We start from the raw sequence: 12,092 nt of genomic DNA on the forward strand, positions 1-12,092 counted from the left end.
TTAGAAAAGTTAACAAACTAGACACTAGAACCTAGGTACTCCAACCCCATCAACCCTGCAAATTTCTCCTCACTAACATCTGGGGGCTAGTGCCAAAATTGGGAAAGCTGTCTCATAAACTAGTCAAGAACAGCCTGACATAGTCATACTCGCAAAATCATACCTTACCGACAATGTCCCAGACCCCACCATCACCATCCTTGGATATGTCCTGTCCCACCGGCAGGACAGACCCTGCAGAGGTAGTGGCACAGTGGGATAGAGTTGGAAGGGAGTTGCCTTGGGAGTCTTCAACATTGACTCTGGACCCCATGAGGTCTTATGGCTTCAGGTTAAACATGAGCAAGGCACCCTCCTGCTGATTACCACATACCATTCTTCCTCAGCTGATGAAAAAGTACTACTCCATGTTGAACAACACTTGGAGGAAACACTAAGGGTGATAAGGGCACCAAATGTACGTGAGTGGGGACTTTCACTGCCCACCACCAAGAGTGGCTCAGCAGCAGCATTACTGATTGAACTGGTCCAGTCCTAAAGGACATAGTTGTTAGACTGGGTCTGTGGCAGGTGGTGAGGAAACCAACAAGAGGGAAAAACATGGCTGACCTCAACCTTACCAATCTGTCGGCTTGGTCAGGATGTGACCACCGCAAAGTCCTTGTGGAGATGAAGTCCTGCCTTCACATTGAAAATATTCTCCGTTGTATTGTGTAGCAATCCTTAGTGGCATGGTAAAAAGACAACAATCTCTCCCTCAAAGTCAGCAAAATGAAGGAGCAGGAAGTGGAGTGGAGGCCACGCCCCTGTCTGTATCAGTGGGGCTGAGGGGGAGATGGTCGAGAGGGTCAGGTTCCTGGGAATGATCATCACCCACAATCTGTCCTGGCCGACCCACATTGACGTGATGGTCAAGACAACACAACAACATCTCTGCTTCCTCAGGAGGCTAAGGAAATTCAGCATGTCCACAATGACTCTTACCTATTTGTATAGATGTACCATAGAAAGCATTCTATCTGTTGCATCACAGCTTGGTATGTAACTGCTCTGCCCAAGACCACAAGAAATTTCAGAGAGTCATGAACACAGCCCAGTCCATCACAAAAACAGCCTTCCACACATTGACTCCATGTACACTTCCCACTGCCTCGGGAAGGCAGCCAACATAATCAAAGACCTCTCCTATCCCAGTTATACCCTTTACCACCCACTTCCATCGGGCAGAAGATATAAAAGTTTGAAAAAACGTACCAAAAGATTCGAGAACAGCTCTTCCCCACTGTTATCAGATTTATGAACAGATCTCTCATATATTAGAGTTGATCTCTCTCTGATCCTTCTCTATAGCTGTAACACTACATTCTGCACTCTGTTCTGTTACCCGGATGTACTTATGTAAGGTATGATTTATCTCATTAGCACACAAAACAATACTTTTCACTGTATCTCGGTATATGTGACAATAATAAATGAAATCAATTCGTCACCATGCTAAATGGGACAGGCTTCAAACAGATCTAACAACTCCAGTCTGGTGCACCCTGAGGTGTTGTGGTCCATCAACAGCAGCAGAACTGTACTCAAGCACAATCAATAACTTCATGACTCAGCATATTCCCCCACTCAATCATTACCATCAACGTTGGTTCAATGGAGAGTGTGGGAGGATATACCAGGAGCAGCATTGGGCATATCTGAAAATGAGGTGCCAACCTGGTGAAGCTACCAAAAAGTACTACTTGAATGCCAAACAACAAATGCAGCAACTGATAGACAGAGGTAAGTGACCCCTCAGCTGATGGATCAGATCGAAACTCTTGCAGTCCTGCCTCATCCACTTGTGAATGGTGATGGACAATTAAACATCTAACTGGGGCAGGAGGTTCCACAAATATCCCCATCCTCAATGATGGAAGATCCCAACACATCAGGGGGAGGGATAAGGCTGAAGCATTCTCAGCCATCTTCAATCATAAGTGCTGAGTGGATGATCCATCTCGGCCTCTTCCTGTGGTCCCCAGCGTCACAGATACCAGTCTTCAGCCAATTTGAGTCACTCCACGTGATGTTCAGTAGGAGCTGGAGGGACAACATTTTGTTGGACTGGCCAAATGGACTTTCGTGCTGCAACCATTTTATGAAAAGAACTAGCTAGCATCAGAAAAAAACATGTTTCGAGCAAGTGCATACTGAGGAACTTGAGGAGGTTGTAACTGTGAACTGGTGTGAGATATCTGATCTCAGTGAGGAGGAGATGGAGCTGCTCTCATTAAACCAAGTGAGGAAGAGGAAAGAACAAGTTGAATTCCCTCTCATTATCAGCCTGGGCCAAGACCCATTGGGAACAAACAGGTGCTTGGCTGTGATACTGTGAGAGCTCCCACAGCCTGCTGCCATTCACTGACCAAGGCCACAACAGTCACTTAGAGACGGTACCTGAGGGCAGCTAGGACCAAGGAACAGGAGGCAACAAACCAATAACTACCAGAGAGAAAAACTGACGAGAAAAATGTCAGAAACAGAATCAGAGCGAGACCTCTGCCCACTTTTACTGAGAATTCGCTCTCAGCCCAGTTACACAGTTCATTTCCTCCTTTGTTCAGTTCCAGACACTCTGGTTATGAAGTAAATAATTAAAACGCTGCAGAGGTTTTGGCACTGCTGATATTAGAAGCATTGATGGCAATGATACTTTTATTTGATGTAAACTCCACCTCTTGACTACAAACTGATTTTGCAGATATCATGATCATTTACTTTCTCTTTTAGAAAGAAGGTGAGTGTTAGAATTTCAGGTGGAGGTAATTATAATCAACCTGTGAAGTGATGCACCAAGGGAGAACATAGTAATAGAGGTAGTTAGCTGCTATGTTGAGGCTTGAGATTTTTAATAGCCCAATGTTGTTTACATCTTGCAGTGATTCATGATTGTCTCCCTTCACTCTGAGACAATAGACAATAGGTGCAGGAGTAGGCCATTCTGCCCTTCGAGCCATCACCACCATTCATTATGATCATAGCTGATCATCCTCAATCAGTATCCTGTTCCTGCCTTATCCCCATAACCCTTGATTCCACTATCCTTAAGAGCTCAATCCAACTCTTTCTTGAAAGTATCCAGAGACTTGGCCTCCACAGCCTTCTGAGGACATGACTGAGACAAGGACAGAATTATCCAGCAACCCCTACTGTTCACAGAAGAGAGTCCTGCATGCTCTCTTGGTTAAGTCACATTTCTATCTAAAAGCTGCAGTCAGGTTGTTTTGTATCTCATAAGAACCCAAACTACATATCATGAAAACCATCTTTCTCAGAACTCTCTGCATGATACAGATGGATGGCTGGTTTCTGATGTGGAGCGAGACCAACAGTATGGGTTCAATTCCCACACCCACTTACTGAGGTTACCAGGAAGAACTCTCCATATCAACTCTCCCCTCCCCTAAGGCATGGTGATCCTTAGGTTAAACCTGCTACAGTCGTCTCTCTCTAATGAGAAAACAGCCCCCTGGTCTGGGTGGGCTATAACGACTGTACCTTTTAATTTTATGTGACCCAGTATCATTTCAGACTGTTACTATCACAATTACATCTGGCATAGGCATTTAAAAGAGACTGGGAGAAAGTGAGGACAGCAGATGCTGGAGATCAGAGTCAAGAGCGTGGTGCTGGAAAAGCACAGCCAGTCAGGCAGCATCCGAGGAGCAGGAGAATAGATGTTTCGAGCATAAGTTCTTCATCAGGAATAAGGCTTATGGGCCAAGGGGGCTGAGAGACAAATGGGAAGGGGGTGGTTTTGGTGGGGTAGTAAGCTGAGAATGCAATAGGTAGATAGAGGTGGGGGTAATGGTGATAGGTTGGAGAGGAGGGTGGAGCAGATAGGTGGGAAGGAAGATGGACAGGTAGGGCAGGTCAAGAGGGCAGTGCTCAGTTGAAAGGTTGGATCCAGGATAAGATGGGGGTGGGGGAAATGGGGAAACTGGTTAAATCGATTGATCCCATGTGGTTGGAGGGTCCCAAGGTGAAAGATGAAGTATTCTTCCTCCAGGTGTCGAATGGCTAGAGTTTGGCAATGGAGGAGGCCCAGCACCTGCATGTCTTTGCCGGAGTGGGAAGGGGAGTTGAAGTGTTCTGCCACGGGGCGGTGGGGTTGTTTCATGCATGTGTCCTGGAGATTTTCTCTGAAACGTTCTACAATAGGCATCCTGTCTCACCAATGTAGAGAAGACCACACCGGGAGCAAAGGATACAGTAAATGACGTGTGGAAATGCAGTTAAATCTTTGTTGGATGTGGAAGGCTCCTGTGGGGCCTTGGATGGACGTGTGGGAGGAGGTGGAGGCGCAGGCTTTGCAATTCCTGCGGTGGTAGGGGACGGTGCCAGGAGGGGAGGGTGGGATGGTGCGGGGCGTGGACCTGACGAGGGAGTTGCGGAGGGAACGGTCTTTATGGAATGCGGATAGGGGCGGGGAGGGAAATATATCCCAAATGGTGGGGTCTGTTTGTAGGTGGCGGAAATGACAGAGGATGATGCGATGTATGCAGAGATTCGTGGGGTGGAAGGTGAGGAGCAGGGGTGTTGTATTCTTGTTGCAGTTGGAGGGGTGGGGTACAAGGGCGGAGATGTGGGAAGAGGAGGAGATACACTGGAGGGCATCGCCAACCTTGAGGGAGGAGAAATTGTGGTCTTTGAAGAAGGAGGGCATCTGGGATGTTCTGGAGTGGGATTGGTCGTCCTGGGAGCAGATGCGGTGGAGGCAGAGGAATTGGGAATAAGCGATAGTGTTTTTACAGGAGGCAGGGTGAGAGGTGACAGTCCAGTTAGCTGCGGGAGTTGGTGGATTTGTAGTAGATGTCCGTGTTGAGTTGGTCACCGTTAATGGAGATGGAGAGGTACAGGAAGGGGAGGGAGGTGTCTGAGATGAACTTAAGATCGGGGTGGAAGGTGTTGGTAAAGTTGATGAACTGTTCAACCTCCTCATGGGAGCATGAGGCGTTGCCGATATAGTCATCAATGTAGCAGGGGAAAAAGTGGGGAATGGTGCCGGTGTTGGAAGATGGACTGCTCCATGTAGCCAATGAAGAGATAGGATTGGCTGGAGCCCATGTGTGTTTCCATGGCAACCCCTTTGGTCTGAAGGAAGTGGGAGGATTCAAAGGAGAAATTATTGAGGGTGAGGACCAGTTCAGCCATATGAATGAGAGTTTCAGTGGAAGGGTGCTGGTCAGACCGATGGGAGAGGAAGAAACGGAGGTCTTGCAGGCCTTTGCATGGTGGGTAGCTGTGTACAGGGACGGGATGTCCATGGTGAAGATGAGGCATTGGGGGCCAGGGAAATGAAAATCGTGCAGGAGGTGAAGGGCATGGGTGGTAACCTGAATGTAGGTGGGGAGTTCCTGGACCAAGGGGAACAGGGCAGTGTCAAGGTACGCAGAGATACTTTCGGTGGGGCAGGAGCAGGCTGAGACAATGGGTTGACCGGGGAAGTCAGGTTAGTGAATTTTGGGTAGGAGGTAGAATCAGGCAGTGTGGAGTTCCCGGACTACGAAGTTGGAGGCTGTGGATGAGAGTTTCTCTGAGGTGATGAGGTTGTGGATGGTCTGGGAGATGATGGTTTGGTGATGGGAGGTGAGGTCATGGTCAAGGGGGCAGTAGGAGGGGGTGTCTGCGAGTTGGCGCCTGGCTTCAGCGGTGTAGAGGTAGGTGCGGCAAACTACTAAACCATCATGACAGTAGAATAGTTTATAGAATATCCTGGGGATAATGAATTTTATTAAAGGAAACCCAACCAAAAGGTTTACTGTCAATTATTGGATTCACTTTGTAACATGTAGAGAGAGGGAAAGGAAATGGCTGACTAGTCAAATACATCAAGTGCTGATGGTCCTTTGGAAGAAATCAAGCATTTGCTCAAAAGCCAGGAGGAAAGGAAGTGTCCTGGAAGTGTGAATGTTGCGTTGTGTTATTAACTGCAGGTGTAGTCAGGTATGCCCTTTCCCAAGATATTTGTCCAACCCTGTTAAACTGTAGATTCATTAATTTCTAATTATAAAACTATCAGCCACAAATTGAACACGTTTTACAATTCCCTTAAGAGTGGTTAAAGAAAACCATCAGTATAACAGAGAGGTAAAATATGTCCCCGATTATTCACTGGTGTAACAGCTGATGCATTAATATCAAACATTACATAAATTCTTCACAGATCGAGTACTGCTGTTCCGGGAAAAATAACTTTGACACATTATTTTCACGACAGTGGGAGAGAATCTCATTTCCAATCTGACATTTTTCAAAATGAAACAACTTTAAAGAATGTCAATAAACATTTGCAGAGACTCTTGAATTCAGGAAATCTTACCAAAGCACATCAAATTTTCAAGACAGATTAAAACATGTCTTATGTAACAGATCTGCAATAATTCCTGCCCTCATAAAGCAAGCTAAATACCAACGTATTCACTCAAGATTCGTCCCAAATAAAATCTGTCTATCAAAAGTGTGCTGGTTCCTTCAAAATTGACCCACAGCCAGTCTTCTGCACTTTACGGAAGACAATGTGATGGAAACTGTCTTTATAATGGCACAAAAATTAAATGTCTCCACCCTACATTCAGCCTGCTATAATTTTGAAAGAGAGACCAGACAGTAATAAAGAAAGAATGAAAAAAAGCAGAGGAAAGATTAATAAATTAATATTAATTAATCAGCATCAATACATTGCTGTAACAATTAAACTCATTTTGAGGAGACTTCCAATATTTACAATCATTTATTCCACTTCTTAATGGCAGGGTATATTGCTCTAAAAGTGCACAATGTTGCTGATCAGCTTTTGAATTTACCAGCTCAGTTGGTGCTTGCTGCAGTGCAGAATGAGCTGGAACTATGATCCTCGGTGGGCGATTGGTGGACCTGTATTAATTAGAGGAGAAACCCACAGCAGTGTGGGCTGTGATTCACCGCTGCACACTCTCAGTGTGTGGCCAAGTGTTTACAGGGTGTCTAACCTGAGTCTCTACCAGTGGGAAAACCTGCCAGATCAAATTCCACTCAGCCACTTAACAGCTTGACTTGTCTGGGCACTGACACTGAGCTGTGCCCCTGTCAGAAAGTGCCCGTCAATCAGAGGCTGCCAGCTCCCAGGAACCGAGGAGCCAGGGCTGTGCTACCATGAAGGACTGCAATGGGAAGAAAGGAGATTTTTACAGATTGGGTGAGGGGGGCTTTCAGGGAGGGAGGTTGGAGGCAAGGAGTGGGGAGTGGTGACTTTCAGCGGATTGGGGGAACCCACCGGACAGGCCAGTGGTATGGGGAGGATCTCATGTGATGTTAACTGACCAATTAAGGGCCCTCATTTGTGGCAGTTCAGGAAGATTCCCCAAGGACTTTCATGTCCCAGACTTCATTGCTGATGTCGAGGGAAGGGGCTGAATATCTCAGTGGTGCCAACTTACCTGACCACTTGTCCTGGCATTATCAGCTATGCCACCCTATCCCCACCCTATCCCCACCCCAACCAGTGGCTTTGTGTTAATTGGACTCAGTGATGGCATTGTGACTCAGTCAACTGCAGTTTGGAACACAGTTCACTATCACTTTCTCAAGAGGTAGTTAGGAACAGGAGTAAATGTTAGCCCAGCCAGCAATGCCCACAAGCCCTGAATGAATAAAATGGACAAATCTGACATTGAAGCAAAGAAATTAATTCAGATAAATTACCTTCCCATTGTTATTTTTCCATAATGACAGTGAAAAATTGCTCTTCTCGAAATAGGTTAATAACATGACTGTAGATAGGCTGGTGCAGACTCGATGATTCTATGAGAAAGCCTCTTGAAAATAAACAATAAAATGATTTATTTCTACATATACATTCACTGCAGATGGTGCAGTTTATCTCACCTCTCATGGTCCTACAGGGATTGGTTAAAACAGCAGTTCCCACACTGCTTTGAGCAGCAAGAGACTAACTCACTCCTCAGTGAAGTCACTGCTGACAGTGACAAACCCAATCCTTAACACTGCAAATAAACAGAACACTGCTTCCAAACTGTACTCACTGTCCCAGGTCGTGGGTAAGGGATCCTTCCATCATACTCCACCCAGCGATGGTCAGGTCCTTCCTTGTGAGCGTATGGTCCATTAAACGCAGCACGAATGTCAGCCATGCTGTACACACAGACTGCAGAGCCTTTAAAGATCGAACTGAGTAAAATAAAACAAGACACATTTAAATTGGTGATGTGTGGTTTTACGTTGTTAGTTTGGTCAATAAAAAAAATTGTTCGATACGTAATGTCAGACATGCCATTTTTAGCGGTTCCTTGGTACTGTGTTGTGAAAACAAGGTTCATGTCAAATAGACGTTAAAAGCTCACTTTTATTTAAACACGGGATGTGGGTGTCACTGGCTTGGCCAGCATTTCTTGCCCATTCCTAACTTCCCAGAAGACACTCAACAGTCACCCAAATTGCTGTGGGTCTGGTGTGCAGTGTGGGTCAGATCAGATGAGAACAGCAGGTTCTTTCCCTGAAGCACATTGGTGATACAGACAGGTTTTCATCTGACAACTGACAACAGTTTCACGGTCATCATTATCGTCTTAATTCATGATTTTTACTGAATTCAAATTCCATCATCTTCTACAGCAGGATTTGAACCAGGTCAGCAGAACATTACTTAGGTCGTTGGATTAATAATCATTCATTAATATCACTAGCCCATTGCCTCCCCTATTGTGTTAAAGAATGACGGGGAGACGTTAGTTTGGTGTTTGAAATGGTGTGTCTGTGAGTAGAGTGCTTGCTCTGTATAAGTATGGCAATGGGTACCATCTACATCAATGGGTATTGAGAAGGGGATCAAACTCTGTGAATAGGAGCTGCACAGGTTCCAGTCAGTTGCCAATTAGTCTGACACTGTGATTCCACAGCCAGTGTAAGGGATTGTACTGTCTAACCAAATTCACTTGCTTTAGCAGGATAATCGAGCATCGAAAAGCTGCCTGATCCAATTCTAAATGAATACTTTGGGAGCCAGTTCAGCACGGGGAGACTGAGATTTATTTTTGGAAGCAGCTTTATGGCACTGTCAGCTGTGGCTCAGTTGGTTGCATTCATACTACCGACCACAAGCAGTGCAGGTTCAATTCTCACTCTGGAGTGTGAGTACAAAGGAAATCTCTGCTGATACTCCAGTGTACTACCAAAGGGGATGTTAAGCCAAGGCTTTGCTAAGACTCTCAAGTGGAAGACCATGATGCCATAACACAAGTTCAAAGAATAGGATTTATGCACATCTGGATAGGAATAATGTGATCAAGGATAGTCAGCATGGTTTTGTGAAGGGCAAGTCGTGCCTCACAAACCTTATTGAATTCTTTGAAAAGGTGACGAAGGAGGTTGATGAGGGGAAAGCGGTAGATGTGGTATATATGGATTTTAGTAAGGCGTTTGATAAGGTTCCCCATGGTAGGCTACTGCAGAAAATACGGAGATATGGCATTGAGGGTGAGTTGGAGGTTTGGATTAGGAATTGGCTGGATGGAAGAAGACAGAGGGTAGTAGTTGATGGCAAAGTTTCTTCATGGAGTGCCGTCACTAGCGGTGTTCCGCAAGGATCTGTTTTGGGACCATTGTTGTTTGTCATTTTTATAAATGACCTGGAAGAGGGGTTAGAAGGTTGGGTGAGCAAGTTTGCGGATGATACGAAAGTCGGAGGAGTTGTTGACAGTGAGGAAGCATGTAGCAGGTTACAGCAGGATATAGAGAAGCTGCAGAGCTGGGCAGAAAGGTGGCAGATGGAATTCAATGTAGCTAAGTGCGAGGTGATTCACTTTGGGAAGAATAACAAAAAGATGGGGTACTGGGCTAATGGTCGGATACTTGGTAGTGTGGATGAGCAGAGGGATCTTGGTGTCCATGTACACAGATCTCTGAAAGTTGCCACCCAGGTAAATAGTGCGGTGAGGAAGGCATATGGCGTACTGGCTTTTATTGGTAGAGGAATTGAGTTCCGGAGTCCTGAGGTCATGATGCAGTTGTATAAGACTCTGGTACGGCCGCATCTGGAATATTGTGTGCAGTTTTGGTCGCCATACTATAGGAAGGATGTGGAGGCATTGGAACGGGTGCAGAGGAGGTTTACCAGGATGTTGCCTGGTATGGAAGGAAAATCGTATGAGGAAAGACTGAGGCACTTGGGGCTGTTTTCACTAGAGAAAAGAAGGTTTAGGGGTGACTTGATTGAGGTGTACAAGATGATTAGGGGGTTAGATAGGGTCGACAGTATGAACCTTTTCCCGCGTATTGAGTCGGGTATTACAAGGGGGCATAGCTTTAAATTAAGGGGGGGTAGATATAGGACTGATGTTAGGGGTAGGTTCTTCACTCAGCGAGTCGTTAGTTCATGGAATGCCCTGCCAGTAACAGTGGTGGACTCTCCCTCTTTATGGGCATTTAAGAGGGCATTGGATAGGTATATGGAGGATAGTGGGTTAGTGTAGTTTAGGTGGGCTTGGATCGGCGCAACATCGAGGGCCCAAGGGCCTGTACTGCGCTGTATTCTTCTATGTTCTATAACAGTATGGGATCTCTCCATGATAACCTGACTCTTAACCCTAAAAAAAAAAGATTTTTCTGGTCGTTATCATATTGTTGCTTTTGGAGGGATTGTCCTGAGCAGTTTGGTGCTGTATATTTCCTTATTATAACAGGGGGTTGAGTTTATTTTTTAAAAAGTACCTCATTGTCTGTAAAATAGTTAAGAGTGTCTTGATGTTGTGACAATGTTAAATAAATGTCTTATAGAGGACAGAAGTGATCATTGTTGTGGTTCTGTTCGCCAAACTGGGAATTTGTGTTGCAGACGTTTCGTCCCCTGTCTAGGTGACATCCTCAGTGCTTGGGAGCCTCCTGTGAAGCGCTTCTGTGGTGTTTCCTCCGGCATTTGTAGTGGTTTGAATCTGCCGCTTCCGGTTGTCAGTTACAGCTGTCCGCTGCAGTGGTCGGTATATTGGGTCCAGGTCGATGTGTTTATTGATTGAATCTGTGGATTCAATCCAAAAATTCAATCAATAAGCACATCGACCTGGACCCAATATACCGACCACTGCAATGGACAGCTGTAACTGACAACCGGAAGCGGCAGATTCAAACCACTACAAATGCTGGAGGAAACATCACAGAAGCGCTTCACAGGAGGCTCCCAAGCACTGAGGATGTCACCTAGACAGGGGACGAAACATCTGCAGGCAAATTCCCAGCTCGGCGAACAGAACCACAACAATGATCACCCGAGCTACAAATCTTCTCACAAACTTTGAAGAAGTGATCATTGCAGAAGTGATAGACATGGACTCGACTGGAGATTTGTGTCAACTATTCATTTATAAATCTTTGCAGAGCACCACTTTAATTGGGATGACACCAGATATCAATATTTCACACTCAAAAATTACAAAGCAAATTAATTATTGAAAACATTCTTATAAAATTCATCCAAAGAAGATCTGCTAGAAGATTTGAGCATTCTTTCCACTTTGTGTGTTTCATGTTATCAGCAAAAACTCCTCGGGTATATTGTAGTTAAGTTGTACAGCAAAGCTCCCTTTGCTCTGCTCCCTAAACCAACATCATCCTCAACCTCAACAGAGCACCTATTAGCGCACCAATGTGAGATTTTCCCATCGCTCTGTTTAGCATCACGATAGCAGTGGTGAGTGAGAGACCTGATTATGTGATTATCAACGTTGAGATGTGGAATTTATCCTAAACTTCAACAGATGGTTAAAAGAAACAGAGACTTTCATCTCATTGTGTGGGCTGGATACCCAGAGGATACAAGGCAATATACAAAATCCTCTTGAATACAGAATCTTAAACATAAACCCTCCAATGTGCAACATGTCGGAAACAATTCCGGAAAACCAAATTTAAGGTAATTCTCTAAACTTATCAAAGTGATATATGGTATAGAAAATAAACACACCAATTGATGATATAAATACTCTTGCTTCACAAAGTTTCATGATAATCTTAACAAAATAAAAACCTTTATTTTTGACAGTTTCAACCATAAAATGAAT

General features: G+C 45.0%; 1 protein-coding gene across 6 annotated transcripts in view; it reads right to left on the reverse strand.

The window, feature by feature from the left end:
* The window catches only part of LOC122561883 (semaphorin-3D), a 356,084-nt gene that overhangs the window by 88,268 nt on the left and 255,724 nt on the right, over nucleotides 1-12,092 (reverse strand). For all 6 annotated transcript variants that reach the window (XM_087999320.1, XM_043714212.2, XM_087999319.1 and 3 more), the window contains exon 11: nucleotides 8,067-8,211. In XM_087999320.1, the coding sequence (XP_087855446.1) occupies nucleotides 8,067-8,211 (145 nt within the window). The remainder of the gene's footprint in view (nucleotides 1-8,066; nucleotides 8,212-12,092) is intronic.

The sequence above is a fragment of the Chiloscyllium plagiosum genome, unplaced genomic scaffold (genome assembly GCF_037043375.1).
Source record: "Chiloscyllium plagiosum isolate Xiang-an unplaced genomic scaffold, Cpla_swu_hap1 HiC_scaffold_23, whole genome shotgun sequence".
In the NCBI taxonomy this organism is placed as follows: Eukaryota; Metazoa; Chordata; class Chondrichthyes; order Orectolobiformes; family Hemiscylliidae; genus Chiloscyllium; species Chiloscyllium plagiosum.